The 20,888-nt window shown below is 42.8% G+C and overlaps 3 protein-coding genes across 3 annotated transcripts; 2 read left to right on the top strand and 1 right to left on the bottom strand.

Annotated features, from left to right (window-relative positions):
* Positions 1–6,035: 6,035 nt before the first annotated feature.
* Positions 6,036–6,680, top strand: LOC309543709 (histone H1B-like; the record flags this gene model as incomplete). Its single annotated transcript, XM_082276157.1, has 1 exon — positions 6,036–6,680. One exon carries the CDS (start codon positions 6,036–6,038, stop codon positions 6,678–6,680), a length of 645 nt encoding a protein of 214 aa, XP_082132283.1.
* A 3,385-nt stretch (positions 6,681–10,065) lies between these two features.
* On the bottom strand, positions 10,066–10,476 carry LOC309543697 (histone H3.2; the record flags this gene model as incomplete). Its single annotated transcript, XM_082276146.1, has 1 exon — positions 10,066–10,476. The coding sequence occupies one exon, from the start codon at positions 10,474–10,476 to the stop codon at positions 10,066–10,068; it is 411 nt and encodes a 136-aa protein (XP_082132272.1).
* A 3,486-nt stretch (positions 10,477–13,962) lies between these two features.
* On the top strand, positions 13,963–14,274 carry LOC309543712 (histone H4; the record flags this gene model as incomplete). Its single annotated transcript, XM_082276159.1, has 1 exon — positions 13,963–14,274. The coding sequence occupies one exon, from the start codon at positions 13,963–13,965 to the stop codon at positions 14,272–14,274; it is 312 nt and encodes a 103-aa protein (XP_082132285.1).
* Positions 14,275–20,888: the final 6,614 nt, after the last annotated feature.

Raw genomic sequence — 20,888 nt, 5'->3', positions numbered from 1 at the left:
CCAGCAAAAAATGTGGAAAGGGGGCGGGTAACAAACTCTGTATAGTCCCGATCTGACATCCAGTGTCATTCCTGAGCCGCAATCTTCTTCCCCTTCTGAAGCCGCATCTCTCCGCTAGCCCAGCTGTCCGTGCAAAGGTTTAGGAAATGTCTTCTCCTAGGCTCCTCCTCCGCTCCTCCTCCGCTCTGACATATGAAGATGAGAAGGAAAAGCCGAAGTCCCGATCTGACGACCGCTACAGTGATAGGAGTCAGTGTGAAGCCTGGCGAGAAGAGAGAGAGAGAGTACATCCCGCTCTCTCCTCTCAACTAATAGCCACAGAAACACTCTTGGCAGCGCCCCCTCCACCTCCCATGCTAACGACGCCCAGGGCAGCCGACCCTGCCGCCCACCCCTTGTACCGGCCCTGGCCTCCATCACTTGTGTTAGTGAGAGGAATAGTGCTCCATCACTTGTGTTAGTGAAATGAATAGTGCCCCATCTTTGGGGCACATATTGATGTGTCCACTCTGTTCACTCCTCTCCTTCCTGTCTCTATCCTCTTGTAGTATTGTGAGCTTGGTTTCTCCCTGACTAAAGAGTGCCCGTTGAAAATTGGAAGGAGGCAACCGCTGACCCTAAAACATTGTGAGTACTGACCAGAATTCTGTGCCCCAGTGAATACATGCAGATTCTCTTTACTCCAGAAGGCCCTTATATTTGCTGGCTTTGTGGTGTTCTCTTACATGGATTGTTTCAGTTATAATCTTCTGCTCTAGTGTACAGAGACTGCCTAGGAGAAAGAGAAGTGTCCTCTTGTTCTTCATTCTTCCTGGGGTATTCTCTAGTCTACTCTTGTATCTTTTCCAGGTTGTGATTTCATATAAAGTAACAATGTAAGGTGGGTGATTGTGGGATTTAAAATTGTAACAATGTTTCTGAGTGCAGCATAAATGTTCACTCAGTGCTGACACCTAGTGGTCAGTCGGGGTATAACACTTTGGTGTGTTTGCAGTAGAATAGAGGAATATATACAGTCAGAATGTGGAGATGATCTCCACAATCCAGAGAGAATCAGGATGCGACTAGAAGAAAATCTGGAGGCATCCAGAGCCCTGCAGAGGAGAGGACACAGCTGAGGCGTGAAAGAGGCAGAAATCACAAACGTACCATAAAAATAAATGACTTAAATGTCATAAAAAAAAAAAAAAAAAAAAAAAAAAAAAACTTAATTATTTTTTTTTTTTTTATTCCCCCAAACATACCTCAATTCTAATACTGAGCTCCATATTGTTCTGATCGGACAGTTACAGTATTTAGGGGAAATACTGGCACAAAAGATCAACACAACACTGCCACCGTGCGGCCATTTCATCAAACAGCAACAGGATGATTTATTTTTTTACGCTGTAATCGTAGAACAAAGACAATAAATGCGGCTCCAAAGGAAATACATAAAAATCATTGGATCAAACCATTTAAAAATTAAAAAAAATCTGATTGTTTCAACCCCCTTTAAGTGTGTGTCTACACATTTGTTCATCATTATTATTTTTTTTTTTTCCTAGCAGGAATGTCATTTTCTGATCGTGATGAGTGATTTAATATATTTATTATTACCAAATGTGCATACAATGAAAGTTAGTGAATGTTATAGTGCATGGGGATGGGATGAGAGCTGTGATAGTAGAAATATCGGCTTAGAAGAGTCTTTAGGAGAATGTATTTCCACCCAACCATACAAAGAGCCCCACATATGTGTTTTTTTTTTTTGTCTCATTCTTTTTTTTTTTTTTTTTTCAAATATCATTTTATTGAAAAGTTTTCCTTCTCTTTTATAAAAAAACAAAAAAAATAAACAGTACGACCACAATGCATGTTTCTCTCATTCTTTATTAATGTGATAAATTGTATTATTACTGTCAGGAAAAGGGCACTCTAAAGGCAAACACTTTGTCTTCTTATTCACACTCAGACTTGTAATACAGGTGAATAGTAATGAGGGGAAATCTCTCATCTCTTTTCATTACAATATATCAGCATTGTTGTTGGGGGATGGGATTGGATCTTCTTATTGTACAACATTACAGGGACTGATCCTCATTGCTCTCCATCCTTTACTTCTGATGGATGATTACATATTCTATACATTCCAAACAAGAATCCTTCCAACTGAAAAGGAACACAAATCTCATCACCTCCTTCACACTCATCAGAAGACAAAATCCTATCTGAAGGAATCTCCCACAACTGCGATTGGATCAACTTTCCAATTCCTTCCTATAAATGGATCCCAGGAATTCCATAGACCGTTACAGTCATCTCCGATCCACTCAGCCGACCTTACCGGGAACATTGATCAACTCAGGGGGATTCATGAACCGAGAATAAGAAATACGTTGGAAATAATAATTTCAGGATGTTTCATTTCACAATACAGAATCCGCCCTGCTATCGAGATCAATGGAAAGTCTACAGAACAAGTATTTTCTGGGCTGAGAACAGAGAGATCTCACAATACATTTCTTTGGATTCCTCATAAGAAGACATTATTACTGGCTGATGAAGGAGACGCCCACAGCTGTGATTGGCTCAGATTTCCAATAGCAGTTTTCAAATTTGCCCGCCAGAATTGTGTAGATCGTTACATAGAAATATTCAGCCCTTTTATACCGCCAAATCCGACACGGAGGAGATCATCAGATGAGACATTTATCGGCTAAATCCCATTATTACTCCAATGCCATTCGTACAGAAGGATTCTCTGTTACTAAACCATGAGAAAACACTTCAATATGTTCTCAGAATCCAGGATCTCACCACTGCTACACACACAGCATGATAGAGAAATGTATTCTATTATAGATCTCTACTTTTCTATATATGATGGGGAAATCATCACATACAGATCTGATCATCAATTTATGTCTCTTTCAGACATTTATCAGTGAAAGATTGTCCTCATATCACAAGCAGAATATGTATAACAAGAAATGTCTGGTAGTAACCATGACACATAAATATGTACAATGAATGAATAAAGAAACTATTTCATGCCTTAAGAACCAGATCGGTTTCCTCTTTGTATCACACAATCCGCCAAATGTTACAAGGTTCTAAGAACGTAAAATTCTCTACAGAATACGAATATGTTGTGGCCACGCCCCTTTCGATTAGTCTCCTATCAGGTCCGCTCAGGTTTAATCAGGGAAGAGGTGTTATTCGTATATATAATTTCTTTTTTAGAGTAATATTCTATAAATATGACATCGTTTTTGACAATAATATCTGGTGATTCGGAGGATAAACGCCAACACCTACCCACTTCAACCCAACAAAGGTCCTTCTCAGGGCCACCCACCTTCTCATACAAAGGGCTGTCTATGTTGATATTTATACATTGCTACCGGAGTTATGTGAGTTTCTAGCAATTTTAGAACAAATTTGTGGAGAAAGAAGGTTCTTTTTAGCTGAACATACACTAAAAGATCCGATTGTACATTTTTCTTTAGTACAAAACTAAAAGGCACTTTATAGCTAACCGACGATTTTTAAAAAAGATTGCATAGTATGTGGCCAGTGTTTAGAATGGCAGCAGATTTCCGTTGGTTAAGATTTCCTTAACCTGCAAATAAAGGCACACTTATCTTTTCAGAAGCCATTTGCAGTGAGGATCCAGACTGGGCCCTCCATCCAGCACTGTGCAGGAGGACGAGGGAGAGGTGGCAAAGTCCCTTTCTGAGGTATGAAGGTGTCTCCTGGATACTCTTACTCTCCTTTCCTCCCATTGATTGGATGCATTTTCATCAAAATGCAGAAAGAGGAATCTGATCCAATGCTTTCCGACCCTCTCTCACTATTTCCTTCTCACCTGCAATGACAATTATATATATATAAATTAAGATCTGCATGCACAGCGTCTAAAGGGCCATACACACTATAAGATTTTCTGAAGACTTTTTTCCTTCAGACTTACCAAAACCATATAATATGAGGTCATACCTATACACTTTCAATTTGTATGCAATCTGGCAGGCCCTTGCACTACATAGAAAAGGTGAATCTGAAGGAAATCTAACCACAAAAGTTGGATAGTGTGTATCCAGCTTTACTCTGAATCCTGAACCTGGATTTGGGTCCCATATCCTAGCAATGTGTCTAATCCAAAGGATGGAGGACAATGGAAACCAGTCCCTATAAGGAGATCATCTGCTTATCTAAATTCACATCAATTCAATGTGTTATATTAGACAATAAAATCATAGAGACTCATAATTGCTGTTAGGACAGACAGGTGTCATTATAACACATTGCCCACCCGGATCACAATCTTCGGTGTCTAATTATACAATCAGATCTCCCAAACATGCATGTCCGGCTCCTTCTTAGATAGAAGTGGGTGGCTCTGAGAAGATCCATTGGGTTTGGTAATAGAAAATAATTGATTGGGTTTACTTGGCGGGCTTGTGGAAGGAATCTTCGAGGATTTTACCGCTTTGGAGGAAATATTTGGAAGCTGAAAACCGACACAAGTGATGTCATTTGGAGGAAGATGAACAGATTTATGAATAGAACTTCTACAATGTCGGATTTAGCGGTATAATGCGGCTGAATCTTCCTAACGGCCAGTAGAATTATGGCGGGAGATTTAAATATAGCAACTAGGAGCCATCATAGACGTGGTCTATTAATAGCCAAGAGGGAAAATAATTTCTGGAAATATGGAGTACAATGTGTTCTGACATTGGAGCTCTATGTAGGTGTGCATGGTTTTGGTTGGATGAGTTTAGCGGGGAGTAGACGATCAGCATAGAAAGATTGGAATGAAAAGAGATGAGAGAATGATGTCCTGTGATCACATTTCCCCTCATTACTATTCACCTGCATTACAAGTCTGAGTGCGATAAGAAGACAAAGTGTTTGCCTTTAGAGTGCACTTCATCTGACAGTAATAATACAATTGATCACATTGATAAAATATATCCTTTTTGAAGAATAGGAATAAAAACTGCGTATGTCCGGCTCTTTGTACAGAGATGTGGGTGACACGTTTGTGATGCTTCGATAAATATATCGTATTTGACTATTTTCCTCCTTTCACTGTAAATTTGGAAATTTGTTGAATTATGAGATACATGGACTTTTGATGTGATTAGGATCATGGAAAGCTTTTTTCTTGGCGCTGTATATTTTCCGGATTAGCCGGAATTGATTAACACTAGAAGAGCGGTGCTTGGAATGGAGGGGGGCAGATTACATTTTAATAGAGGCGAGGTCTTCCAGAGTGACTTCTTTACCTCTATATGACATTATACCTGAGTAGCCGCCAGTATAGATTTGCAGCAATATGTGACAATAAACATACTCAGAGTATTTGTATAAAAACATGTTTATCATGGTGAGCAGATAATGATACATTGTATATTAAACATGACATTGTGTAATCAGCTGAGACATTTGTATGTATAACAATCTCTCCCATCACATCACACAAGGATCTCATGTCACCGGCTGATGTTTTTCTTCCAGGCTCCTTCTACTCAGCTATAAATGAGCAGAGTTCTGTATTAGAGGGAAATGTTTCCTGGTGGTCACTCTTTACTCATCTAATGTGAAGATCATTCTAGAGGGAGATGTGAGAAGATTGTTTTCTGTGTAGAATTTGTGTAGAAAAGAAGATAGAAGGAAGAATGGGACACACACTCAGGAGGATGGAGGTGTTTGCAGCCTCTGTGTTCAGCCTCCTCAGCAGCTCCTGGCAGCTGTAAGTGACCCCCGATAAGTGACAGTCCAGTGAGCAGATCGGGTCCCCGATGAAGATCGGACAGCGTTCTATTTCACATAAAAGTCGGTTTTCTATCTACTGGGGAAACACAACAAGAGAGAGAAGATTCTCCAACTACTCCATGATACTGAGTGGGCGTGTCTGATGTGTAACCAATAGCAGAGCAGGAGGATTGTTGTGTACCGACCAATAGCAGTGCAGGACGTTTAACTATATAATCCCAGAAGAGGTGAGTGGGGAAGTTTATCTGTCCAATAGACTTTCTAGAATCATGTCTGAGACTGAGAGCGCCCCAGCCGCCGCTCCTCCAGCGGAGCCCGCCGCCAAGAAGAAGGCGACTAAGAAGGCGGCAGCTGGAGGAGGGAAGAAAGGCAGCAAGAAGCCGTCCGGTCCCAGCGTGTCCGATCTCATCGTCACAGCCGTGGCCGCTTCCAAGGAGCGCAGCGGGGTCTCCCTGGCCGCCCTCAAGAAGCTCCTGGCCGCCTCAGGATACGATGTGGAGAAGAACAACAACCGCCTCAAGGTCGCCATCAGGGCGCTGGTGACTAAGGGGAGCCTCGTCCAGGTGAAAGGACATGGAGCCTCCGGATCCTTCAAGATCAACAAGAAGCAGCAAGAGGGCGACAAGGCCAAGAAAGCCCCCAAAAAGAAGCCATCAGCTGCGGCCAAAAAGCCAGCCAAGTCCCCTAAGAAACCGGCGGCCAAGTCCCCCAAGAAGGCAGTAAAATCCCCCAAGAAGTCGGCCAAGAGCCCCAAGAAACCGGCAAAGGCTGCAGCTGCCAAGAAGGTGACAAAGAGCCCCAAGAAGCCCAAAGCTGCACCCAAGCCCAAAAAAGCCGCCAAGAGTCCGGCTAAGAAGGCGGCCAAACCCAAGGCAGCAGCCAAGCCCAAGAAGGCCGCTCCGAAGAAGAAATAAATCCAAGCAGCCGGAGGCCTCCTTCATCTACACCCCCCAAAGGCTCTTCTCAGAGCCACCCACCTCCTCCTAACAGAGCTACACATACCTACCTACACCCACCTCCTCCTAACAGAGCTACACATACCTACCTACACCCACCTCCTCCTAACTGAGCCACACATACCTACCTACACCCACCTCCTCCTAACTGAGCCACACATACCTACCTACACCCACCTCCTCCTAACAAAGCTACACATACCTACCTACACTCACCTCATCCTAACAGAGCCACACATACCTACCTACACCCACCTCCTCCTAACTGAGCCACACATACCTACCTACACTCACCTCCTCCTAACAGAGCCACACATACCTACCTACACCCACCTCATCCTAACAGAGCCACACATACCTACCTACACCCACCTCCTCCTAACAGAGCCACACATACCTACCTACACCCACCTCATCCTAACAGAGCCACACATACCTACCTACACCCACCTCCTCCTAACAGAGCCACACCTACCTACACCCACCTCCTCCTAACAGAGCCACACATACCTACCTACACTCACCTCCTCCTAACAGAGCCACACATACCTACCTACACTCACCTCCTCCTAACTGAGCCACACATACCTACCTACACCCACCTCCTCCTAACAGAGCCACACATACCTACCTACACCCACCTCCCCTTAACTGAGCCACACATACCTACCTACACCCACCTCCTCCTAACTGAGCCACACATACCTACCTACACCCACCTCCTCCTAACAGAGCTACACATACCTACCTACACCCACCTCCTCCTAACTGAGCCACACATACCTACCTACACCCACCTCCTCCTAACAGAGCTACACATACCTACCTACACCCACCTCCTCCTAACTGAGCCACACATACCTACCTACACCCACCTCCTCCTAACAGAGCCACACATACCTACCTACACCCACCTCCTCCTAACAGAGCCACACATACCTACCTACACCCACCTCCTCCTAACAGAGCCACACATACCTACCTACACCCACCTCCTCCTAACAGAGCCACACATACCTACCTACACTCACCTCCTCCTAACTGAGCCACACATACCTACCTACACCCACCTCCTCCTAACTGAGCCACACATACCTACCTACACCCACCTCCTCCTAACTGAGCCACACATACCTACCTACACCCACCTCCTCCTAACTGAGCCACACATACCTACCTACACTCACCTCCTCCTAACTGAGCCACACATACCTACCTACACCCACCTCCTCCTAACAGAGCCACACATACCTACCTACACTCACCTCCTCCTAACTGAGCCACACATACCTACCTACACCCACCTCCTCCTAACAGAGCCACACATACCTACCTACACCCACCTCTTCCTAACAGAGCCACACATACCTACCTACACCCACCTCCTCCTAACAGAGCCACACATACCTACCTACACCCACCTCTTCCTAACAGAGCCACACATACCTACCTACACTCACCTCATCCTAACAGAGCCACACATACCTACCTACACCCACCTCCTCCTAACTGAGCCACACATACCTACCTACACCCACCTCCTCCTAACAGAGCTACACATACCTGCCTACACCCACCTCCTCCTAACAGAGCCACACATACCTACCTACACCCACCTCCTCCTAACAGAGCCACACATACCTACCTACACCCACCTCCTCCTAACTGAGCCACACATACCTACCTACACCCACCTCTTCCTAACAGAGCCACACATACCTACCTACACCCACCTCCTCCTAACAGAGCCACACATACCTACCTACACCCACCTCCTCCTAACAGAGCCACACATACCTACCTACACCCACCTCCTCCTAACTGAGCCACACATACCTACCTACACTCACCTCATCCTAACTGAGCCACACATACCTACCTACACTCACCTCCTCCTAACAGAGCCACACATACCTACCTACACCCACCTCCTCCTAACTGAGCCACACATACCTACCTACACCCACCTCCTCCTAACTGAGCCACACATACCTACCTACACCCACCTCCTCCTAACTGAGCCACACATACCTACCTACACCCACCTCCTCCTAACTGAGCCACACCTACCTACCTACACCCACCTCCTCCTAACAGAGCCACACATACCTACCTACACTCACGGCACACAGTGCTCCGCATCTCTTCTACACATCTAATAGCACACAGACATCAGAGATGGGCGCTGATCAATATTTCCTCTTCTAGATCATTCACTTGTTTTAGTATGTAAAAGTTCTAAGGAGAATCATTCTAATGATCGGGAGATCTCATCCTCCGCTCATCTTACAATGATTAGGAAGTCTCCTGTGTTGAGAATGTTATAACTTTTTGAGAAGATAAATCTGTATGATTACCTAAAAGCTCCTATTGGCTGATATATATAATTTATATTCAATTGCCTGCCAATATTTTAATGGTTTAAAATATTTGCAGTAACAGTGGAACCCCAACATGGGCGTCGTGCGATAATAAGTAAAGAGAAACTACTGCTCGTAATCCCCCCCCCCCCCCCCCTATCCTCATATCCGTACACAATAGTGCTGAGTGAGGGATGGGCAGGAAAATGAATCTCCATACAGATGAATTGTTTTCCTCTCCAATCCCGGATGTATTCTTCCCTGTAATGTGTCCGTGTGTGATCTCCTGTGATGACACAGTTCTAGTATGGGGGGAGGGGAGATAGAGGAAAAATCCCTCCTGATCCCCATAGTGACATCTCCATGTGGACTGTGTAAGGTTTACCCCCCCCCCCCCCCAATTAAATGGGCTGATTGGTCATCAGCTCTCTAAGCACGATTCCTAATGACTCGAAATCGATTCCATTGTTTGAAATAAGAAATTATTACGTTTCTAGAAAATGCAACTATGTGTCTCCTGAGAGAATGGGAACCAAAGAGACAAAGATTGTTTAATCTGTTCCTAGGAAAGTGTGTTTTACCGTTAAATATTGTAACATTGTATCTATTAGGGAAGATATAGAGGAAGTGTGAATTGTGTTACAGATGAGTTCCATTGTATTTATTACAATAAATCGGCAAGAGAAAGGATGTCCCTTCTAGATGAGAAATGTGAATGTTTTCTGTGTAATTATATTAGAGGTGAGCTTTACTTCCACACTGAGCTTCGGAGCGCAGAGAAGGGAGAGAAAAGAAAGATGTGGTGAAGGTGATCCCGGGGAATGTATAGAAATATAGTAGCCGGTATTTTCCAGCATGTAGTCGGTGTGATGAGGTAGTATATATATATATAGCTCTGTATATAGGAGGATGTGGTGGCTCTGAAAAGAGCCTTTGTGTTGGGATGATGGGAGTAGTAGTAGGAGTGGTGGTGCCCTCCCCTTCTATGCCCTCTCTCCGCGGATGCGGCGTGCCAGCTGTATGTCTTTGGGCATGATGGTGACTCTCTTGGCGTGGATGGCGCAGAGGTTGGTGTCCTCGAAGAGTCCGACGAGATAAGCCTCTGAAGCCTCTTGCAGAGCCATGACGGCGGAGCTCTGGAAGCGCAGGTCGGTCTTGAAGTCCTGGGCGATCTCTCGGACGAGGCGCTGGAAGGGCAGCTTGCGGATGAGCAGCTCGGTGGATTTCTGGTAGCGGCGGATCTCCCGGAGAGCCACGGTGCCGGGCCTGTAACGGTGAGGCTTCTTGACTCCGCCGGTGGCCGGGGCGCTCTTGCGGGCGGCTTTGGTGGCCAGCTGCTTGCGGGGAGCTTTCCCTCCGGTGGACTTCCGGGCGGTCTGCTTGGTTCTCGCCATCTTTACTCAACTCTCTGCTGGAACAGTGAATGTGAGGCATTGCCGCTCTGCGGAGCCATTTATACACAGCACTGCCTTCCGATTGGACAAGTAACTCACACGCCTTTCAATGATTGGTTTTCTTAAAAAAAGCGGCATTTTTAAAATGCCCGCCAAAATCTGCACGTTATCTTTGTAAGTAGAGTCACCATCTTTGTGTGGGATGGGGGAGGGGAGTTACTTTACATCATACAAGCGATCTCTATTCTCAAAAAGAGAAAACATTCATCAGAAATATCTTTATAGATTTAGGAATTATAGACTGTGAGAATGGACTGGCGGTAGATCTCTACCTTTCTATATGATGGGAAATAAAGGATTCCATGTTTCATTATCAGATCTGTGTAGGATCATGGAACTGACCTCTATCAGACATGTAGCAGTTATAGATTTCCTCATATTAAAACTAGAATAAGAAAAAAGTGAAATGACTGGTAGAAATCATGGCACTGCCAGATATGTACAATGAATCAATAACACAAATATTTCATGTCTGAAGAAGCAGATCTGTCCCCTCTTAGAAACATTGTAAACATGTTGCTGGTTTCTAGTTACAAAGTAAATGAAATTCTCTTCGGAGTATTGAATGGCTGAGGATCCTTTCTATCAGTTTTCCTTCCTGCCAAATGAGAAAATATTCATCAGAAATATGATATAAAATAAAAAAGATCGGAGATTCCTAATCGGTGTAAGAATTAGAAGATCTGAGATTGGACAGTTTTTCTCCATAATACAGTAAATGAGATGACAGAAAATCCTCCTCCGATCTCACTGATCTGATTATTCCGTTCTTAGTGAATAACAAGTAGAAAGTTGACTTGCACAGCTTATTCCATCCAGCACAATTCTGTACTAACATGGAGGGACAGATCTCTGAGCAGACAATGAATCGTCCCCCCAGCATTGCCCTCCCTGCTCCGGGCAGATCTGGGATCAGTCGGTGTCATTGTTTCCAGATGGATCAGCGCTCAGGAAGTTTTCTATCAGATCCATTTGAATGAAATTGAACTAAACTGCTCCAATGTATTCTCTATGGAGGAGAAACACTGACACCTGCTGGTAAAAAGAGGAATGACTTCCGTGCGGGGATCTGTGAAGAGATACAATGTAATTTCATGGCTTCCTTTCCGAATCCATAGGAACAGAATAAAACGGATAAGTGTGTGCAGTTTGATAACAGAATTACAATTCATAGCTGAAGATCTGAGGAAATGGCATCCAGACTGCAAAATTTATCGGATTATTTTGCATGTTTTTTTTGTGTCAGATAAAACCTTTAGAAGTCGGCAGATGAGGGATCGCTCGGTGCGATCATTATTTCTAGATGTCCCATGTGGATCAGTATTAAATCCTAACACCTATTGCTGAATTCCCATTCCCCTTTCAATCAAATCCCTGTGTAATCATTATAATAGGTGTGCCGCTACTGCACCTTTCACACATAGATAGATAGATTTTCGGTCTATCTATCTATCTATCTATCTATCTATCTATCTATCTATCTATCTATCTATCTATCTATCTATCTATCTATCTATCTATCTATCTATCTATCTATCTATCTATCTATCTATCTATCTATCTATCTATCTATCTATCTATCTATCTATCTATCTATCTATCTATCTATCTATCTATCTATCTATCTATCTATCTATCTATCTATCTATCTATCTATCTATCTATCTATCTATCTATCTATCTATCTATCTATCTATCTATCTATCTATCTATCTATCTATCTATCTATCTATCTATCTATCTATCTATCTATCTATCTATCTATCTATCTATCTATCTATCTATCTATCTATCTATCTATCTATCTATCTATCTATCTATCTATCTATCTATCTATCTATCTATCTATCTATCTATCTATCTATCTATCTATCTATCTATCTATCTATCTATCTATCTATCTATCTATCTATCTATCTATCTATCTATCTATCTATCTATCTATCTATCTATCTATCTATCTATCTATCTATCTATCTATCTATCTATCTATCTATCTATCTCTCTATCTCTCTATCTCTCTATCTCTCTATCTCTCTATCTCTCTATCTCTCTATCTCTCTATCTCTCTATCATCTTATGTGGATCTAAGATCGATCTGTAATGAATGATCCATTTGTCTATACAGTGGTACACCTCTAATTAAACAAGTAGGCTAAAAGATCTGATTGCTGAGAATGGGGCATGTTTGATCCAGGGTGTATTGCTGCAGAATAACACATTAACTGATACAGTGCAATGATGTGGTGAGATTGGTTGGTGTATGAGCACTGAGGGATGGAATTGGTTTGTACCCCTCTGGTTATGTGCAGCAGCTGTGCCGGGTCCTATCCCATTCTAATAGAAGATGATGAGAGATCCGGGATTCTGGAGACATAATACATTGTGTGACATCTCATCTGTTCCAGGACTCTGGGGGAACATGACTTGTGAGAGATCAGCAAAGGGTTCTAGATGTCCCAATCTATCCGTGCAGTGTATGACCTGAAGGAACCCAGAGCCGAGCGTTCATTGTGGGGACTTTATATAGTAATCTGGATAGGAAGGTCACCAGTGGAAGGTGTTTGAACATCTGTTATAAACAGGAGGATGGATTGAGGGGAGAACTTTATATACAGGAAGCGTTAATGGTCTATGAAGTCTTCTCTGGTCAAAATATGTAATAAAAAGTCGGCTAAACGATTGTGATAATTATTGGGAAGGAAATGGATTTCTAGAAAATATTGGAAAACTGATAATTCTTCATAAGACAATTGTCTAAATGTTGGGGTGGCTAGAAGAATTTTAGTTTCCATATTGATGGAAAAAAAGGGGGAGGGCAGTTGTATGGACATTTGAGTGCGCTCACATCTCTGGTATTCTTCTTTCTTTTTTTCCGGTTGGGGTCATTTATCTAGGAGATCTGCACTCTACTAAAAGCTGGGAGGTATTATGTCTCGTTTTGGGTGGGGTGGGGGTGTTACAAATGCTGCATTTTATGGTATTTTTGCGATTTCTATGTACTTCATAATATATTATTTTATATATTCTTTTTTTATATTAGGATACTATAATATTTTATTCACTGAATGTGAATATTCCGATGTCTGAGTATGTAGTGAGGACATTTATTTGGAGGATCCTGGGTGACGTCAGAGACATGACCTCACCAGTAATGATGATCAGGTAACATCCAATGGTCACCCAAAAGGAGTGAAATGTTGTTCTTTCTATTGAACAAAGAGCATCATCGAGCGGGAAATTCAAATCACGGAACTGCTGAGGATTGGATGATTGAGAGCACAGAGAGGCGGACTTATTGTGACGTCTGGACGCGCCCTCCTCCAACCCCTCCCCCTTATTCTCCATCAGGTCCGCCTATGCTGCATATAAAGCGAGGCTGGGTGCTTTTACTTCACATTCGTCTGATACACGAAGAGCTTGGAGATGTCTGGTCGCGGTAAAGGAGGAAAGGGTCTGGGGAAAGGAGGCGCTAAGCGCCACAGGAAGGTGCTCCGGGACAACATCCAGGGCATCACCAAACCCGCCATCCGACGTTTGGCCCGCAGAGGGGGTGTCAAGCGCATCTCCGGTCTCATCTATGAGGAGACCCGCGGAGTGCTTAAAGTCTTCCTGGAGAATGTCATCCGCGATGCCGTCACCTACACCGAGCACGCCAAGAGGAAGACCGTCACCGCCATGGATGTCGTCTATGCGCTCAAACGCCAGGGCCGCACTCTCTACGGATTCGGAGGCTAAACCCTAACACCCACCGACCCACTTCACCCCAACAAAGGTCCTTCTCAGGGCCACCCACCTTCTCCTACAAAGAGCTGTAACCATTTATTTCTCTTAGATCAACTTTTATCACGTCGGAATGAAAGCTTTTTAGCTAAACACATATTAATCCGATTGTACAACTTTATTTTACTTGGAATACAACAGATCGAAGCGATCTAGTGTCTATATTCTCTCCGCTTACAATATCGTTAGATCACTTTATTATTTTTCAGCTAGCTTGTTGAGACACCGATAAACCCCTTTCTTAGGCATTATGTCCAGTCACCTCACCTTTCTTTATAGAAATATTCGGGGTGTGATAAGGGGACAATAAATATCGCTCAGTGACATTTCTAGATGATCATTACTCTATTTTCTCATCATAAAGAAAGGTAGAAGTCATGTGACTGTCGTGTTCTGTGTATAGCGGTGGATTCCGAGCACTTGCAATAAAGGACATTTTTTGGTCAGTAATAATCCGGTCACCCCTCTCTAATCTGATTGAAATTAAAGTGTTGATGTTTTTCCGATCAAAGTTCTCCTCTGCTGTGCTGATCTCAGTATTCAGGGTCGGATTTGGCGGTATAAAAGAAATGGATTTTTGTGTAACGATTTACACAATTCAGGCGGGTGAAATTTGAAATATTGGCCAATCAGAGTTGTGGGAGATCCCACAGCCAGCCACTAATGTCTTTCCTATGAGTACAAAGAAAGTGTGCGCTCCCTCTCCTTTCTCAGAGTAGAGGTCACGTGTTCAGTGACTTTCTAATCATCTCTACAGCAGGGCGGACTCTGAAGTATCAAACAACAAAACGGACGTTTATCAATGTATGGATTATCGTTGTGAAATAAAGGGACCGTTGATGAATGTTCCACAATAGAAGCTGCTGTATTATCGTGATGGTAGATGGGAAGTGTAAAGAGAATTGTGGCGGGAAACATGAAGATTGCAGCAATCAGAACTGAGATTCCATGAGAGATGACATGACAATGTATATTTGTGTTGCGGTGAGAGTGAAGGAGGGGGGGGGGGGGATTGTTATTTCTAGAATGATTTGTGATGATGATAAATAAAGGATGGAGGAGAATGAAGAGGAGTCCCTGTAATGAGAGGACATTGCTCTATAAAAAGGGACACTGAAAGCGTTCCAATATAAACATCTATCATCATTTCTTATTACTGCCACGTGTCATCCTAAGACATTGCCCCCCCCCCCCCCCCATGGGGAATCACACCTTCTAGTCATAGTAAGTATTTTATTTCCTACCTGGAAAATAAATGCAATCTTTCATTGTTACAATTAGATCTCCGAATAACAATGTAGATGTATGCAGCTCTTTGTATGGATGGGTGGGTGGCTCTGAAAAGAGCCGTTGTGTTGTGTGATGTGGATGAACCGGTGGTGATTACTTGGTCTTGGCGGCCTTGTGGCTCTCGGTCTTCTTGGGCAGCAGCACGGCCTGGATGTTGGGTAGGACTCCTCCCTGGGCGATGGTGACGCCCCCGAGCAGCTTGTTGAGCTCCTCGTCGTTGCGGACTGCCAGCTGGAGGTGTCGGGGGATGATGCGGGTCTTCTTGTTGTCGCGGGCGGCGTTGCCGGCAAGCTCGAGGATCTCAGCGGTGAGATACTCGAGGACTGCAGCCAGATAGACGGGAGCTCCGGCTCCGACCCGCTCGGCATAGTTACCCTTCCTGAGCAGGCGGTGAACACGACCGACTGGGAACTGCAGACCAGCCCGGGATGATCGGGTCTTGGCCTTAGCCCGAACCTTTCCTCCTTGTTTGCCGCGGCCAGACATGTCTCTGTGATATTGGAGTTTTCAAAGAGATATGAATGGCTGGAGCCGCTCCCTTTCCTGTTATACTCTGAATGATATGACGTCTCGCCCTATGATTGGCCACGTTTGAAGCCAGCCAATGCTCTCTAGGTTTGCATCTAGACCAATCGGTAAACGAGGAAGGAAAGCATGACATCACTCTCCATCACATGACCGAGTCTTCCAATAGAAGAGTGAGAAGGAAGGCAGCTCATTTGCATAGGACAGCCTATATAACCAGCACATGAGGGCGGCGCCAGTACACTTTATCTTCTCAGAGCGGAGAAAACATTCTTATCCCTTATCATGCCTGAACCAGCCAAGTCCGCCCCGGCGCCCAAGAAGGGCTCCAAGAAAGCCGTGACCAAGAGCCAGAAGAAGGACGGCAAGAAGCGGAGGAAGAGCAGGAAGGAGAGTTATGCCATCTACGTCTACAAGGTGCTCAAGCAGGTCCACCCCGACACCGGCATCTCCTCCAAGGCCATGAGCATCATGAACTCCTTCGTCAATGACATCTTCGAGCGCATCGCCGGCGAAGCTTCCCGCCTGGCTCATTACAACAAGCGCTCCACCATCACCTCCCGGGAGATACAGACCGCTGTCCGCCTCCTCCTGCCCGGAGAGCTGGCCAAGCACGCCGTCTCCGAGGGCACCAAGGCTGTCACCAAGTACACCAGCGCCAAGTAATACCCCTCCCCCACCCATCACCCCAACAACACACAAAGGCTCTTCTAAGAGCCACCCACATACTACACAACCGAGCTGTCACAATCTTTATGTATCGTACAATTTATTACTTTTACAAGTTTTAGCTCTTCGGATAATTTAAAATGAACTCAAAATAGCATCATTAATAATCTTGAGATGAGAAGTAGGTCGGTCAGACTGGAAGGGGAATGAATAAAACCTTCTAATCTCATCCTTCTTTATTGCGGAGATCGTCTCCCCTTTCTGGCTGTATACATTTCCTATTCCTCGCCTTGTACTGCACACACCCAACTGCTCTAATCGCCTCTGCTGCATTGTTACAATGAGAGATTCTCCGCAATCTCCCGCCTTACATTGTTCCTTTATCTGGGAAGATCGTGGAGCTTTAATTCCGCAACACAATGGGGGATAGAAGGAAGAAAAGTGAAACATTATATCTGCTCAGTCATCTCAGATCGGCTAATCCGACACTGACAATTATTCATAGAAAATATCACTCTTTCCCGGACAGTCCCTTCAATTCCAGGAAATATATATGTAGAAATATTATTGTTCTGTTTTAAGGTTTGATTTTGCACATCAGAATACAGAAGTTGCTCTGTTATTGGATGTTTGTTATAGAGAACTATGAGAAGTCTACGGAACAAATCTTTTCTAGGCTGAAAACGGAGATAAATCTCCTAATAAAATTCTTTGGATTCCTCATAAAGACATCGCTGCCTAAATAAGACTGATAATGAAACCGCTCACAGTTCTGATTGGCTCAGATCTGAAATAGCTATTTTCAAATTTCCCGCCTGAATTGTGAAAACGTTACAGAGAAATAATCAGCCCCATTATAACACCAAATCCCACACTGAGATCATCAGAGGAGATATTTATCCCAGAAATATCTTTAACACTTTATTTTCAGGCAGATTCATTGATTAATACGGAATAAACAGAAATAGAAATGAAAGATTATTGAATAATGTAAAAACATTTCCATATGTTCAAAATGCAGAATCCCTACCCCCCCCCCCCCCACACACACACACACACACACACACACACACACACACACACACACTGCTACATACAGAACATGATAGTGAGATTACTTCTCTCATAGATCTCTACCTTTCTATGTGATTGGAAATAAAGTAATACATGTTTCATTATCAGATCTGTATATGATCGGGGAACTGGCCGATAATTAATGTTTCATTTTTCAGACATGACATGTAGCCGTTACGGATTTCCCCCCTACATCCTAAAATAAAGGAAAAGTGAAAGGGCTGGTAAAAATCTGTAGTAATCACAACACTGCCAGATAAATATATACAAAGAATCAATAAACACAGTTTTTGTAAATAGATATCAGAAAAATGTTAACAATGTGTCTAAGTAAGTGAAATTATCTGCAGAGTATTGAATGGCTGTGACCCCGCCCCTTCCAACAGGTCATCTTTTTATTATAAGCAAGAATGCAGGCCTTTTTTTTTTTTTTTTTTTTTTACAGTAATATTGTATAAATATGAAATTGTTATGATGTGTGACAGATGAATGTTTTCTGTGTAATCTCCAAGGAAGAACGAGGAAACCGCAGTAAAGGAAGAATAGCGCCAAATATGAACAGGGAATGGATGAAGAGAGGATTTCTGTACAATTCACTGTTTCCTTCATTTCTATTACTTGTGCAAGTAAAGTCTTCTATTTATTGTTGTAGTCCCACCCCTTCCCCCATATGATGTGAAAAATAGAATTAGGGTAATGCGAATTTTCCTGACCCTACAACAGCTCCAGAATAGGTGGAAGGAAAATCAATCAATGTTGTCTCCATCAGATCATCACAAATATGTTTAAAAACAGCAAAATGTATTGCAGTTAGTGCTGAGCTCAGACTATGTCACCCGGGAGTCATCTACTGATCCATCAAACGGTTCTCTGCACCTTATCATTGGATTATGGGTCCCATATCCCAACAATGTGTCTAATCTAAAGGATGGAGGGCAATGGACACCAAGGAGATCACCTGCTTATCTAAACTCACATCAATTCAATGTGTTATATTAGACTTTAAAATCATATAAAAAAAAAAAAAAACTTAATTGCTGTTAGGACTGACAGGTGTCATTATAGCACATTGTCCCCCCACCCGGATCACAATTTTCGGTGTCTAATTATACAATCAGATCTCCCACACATGTATGTCCGGCTCCTTCTTAGATAGAAGTGGGTGACTCTGAGAAGATCCGTTGGGTTTGGTAATTAAAAAAAAAAAAAAAAAAAAAAAAAAAAAAAAAAAAAAAAAAATGATTGGGTTTACTTGGCGGGCTTGTGGCAGTAATATTCGAGGATTTTACCGCTTTGGAGAAAATATTTGAAAGCTGAAAACCGACACAAGTGACGTCATTTTGGAGGAAGATGAACAGATCTATGAATAGAACTTCTACAATGTCGGCTTTAGCGGTATAATGCGGCTGAATCTTCCTAACGGCCAGTAGAATTATGGCGGGAGATTTAAATATAGCAACTCGGAGCCATCATAGGCGTGGTCTATTAATAGCAAATTGGGGAAATAATTTCTGGAAATATGGAGTACAATGTGTTCTGACATTGGAGCTCTATGTAGGTGTGCATGGTTTTGGTTGGAGGAGTTTAGCGGTGAGTAGACGATCAGCATAGAAAAGATTGGAAGTAAAAGAGATGAGAGAATGATGTCCTGTGATCACATTTCCCCTCATTACTATTCACCTGTATTACAAGTCTGAGTGCGATAAGAAGACAAAGTGTTTGCCTTTAGAGTGCACTTCATCTGACAGTAATAATACAATTTATCACATTAATAAAATATATCCTTATTTAAGAATAGGAATAAATGCTGCGTATGTCCGGCTCTTTGTACAGAGATGTGGGTGACATGTTTGTGAGGCTTCAATAAATATATAATAGTCATAATAATTTATTTCTATATATTCTATATTTTTTTGCGGAGATCATCTCCACTTTCTAGCCATTTCCTATTCATCTCCTTGTACTGCACACACCGAGGTGTTGTACCTGGAATGACCACAAGGTGGCAGAGGTTACTAAACTTTTATGCCTCACTCAAACATTGTTACAATAACAGATTCTCAACAATCTCCCGCCACAAATTTGTTACTTTGTATTTGGGAAGATCGTGGAGCTTTTAACTCGCAACACAATGGGGAATAGAAGCAAGAAAAACGAAACATTGTATCTACTCGGTCAGCCCAGTCAAATCTTTGTCTATCTGTATCTATTTAATGAATAAGCAACAGATCATTGTACATAGCTAAATCAATGAGCTGCCTGATATGTAAATGACAAAAATATGTACAAAGTATCAGCTACATACAAATCTGATTACAATAATATCACCTCGGATAACAGTCCTTTATATAAGTTAGAAGTAGAAAATTGTTTCACTGAAATGTTTAGCTCATTTATTGGTGAAGTTACATATAATCTCCAATCCTGGACCCCCCCCATCGTTCCATAACTTCCGAACATCACATAACTTCGGAGCTGAACAACGAACGTCATTAAAGTTTCTGGGAACAAGGATGGGAAAATAAAAAAATAAAAAGTGCTCTTTTTTAAATGTATTATAATTTATGTTTTTTTTTTTTTTTTTTTGTTTTTTTTTTAGTTAGGGTTTTAAGTGCTACAGAGTAAATATGGACATTTGAATTTAGTCAACTAGAGCAATAAAACCCCTGAAAAGCACAAGAAAAGAGATTAATGACCTGAAAATTATACAAAAATCACCCCCCCCCCCCCCACACACACACACACACACACAAATGTGTCCAAAGATCAAGTTTGCCCCTTTCGAGAAGGTTCACCCACCAAGCAATGAAATCTTCAACAAGTGGTGTTTGCTGCTCAAATATTGTCTATAAACTAACACATTATTGGTTCAAACAGTATATTGCTGCTAACATTAACCACTTAATAGAGATGGCCTTGCGGTTCGCCCGGCGGTCGGTTCACGGCAAATTTTGCTTGTTCGCTACCCGACAAATTTGCAAACACATGGCGTAGTTTGCGACGGCCATATT

Source organism: Pelophylax lessonae, assembly GCF_965119305.1.
Source record: "Pelophylax lessonae genome assembly, contig: HAP1_SCAFFOLD_320, whole genome shotgun sequence".
Taxonomy (NCBI): Eukaryota; Metazoa; Chordata; class Amphibia; order Anura; family Ranidae; genus Pelophylax; species Pelophylax lessonae.
Note: the sequence above shows the minus strand (reverse complement) of the source record. Positions and strands in the feature narration are given on the sequence as shown.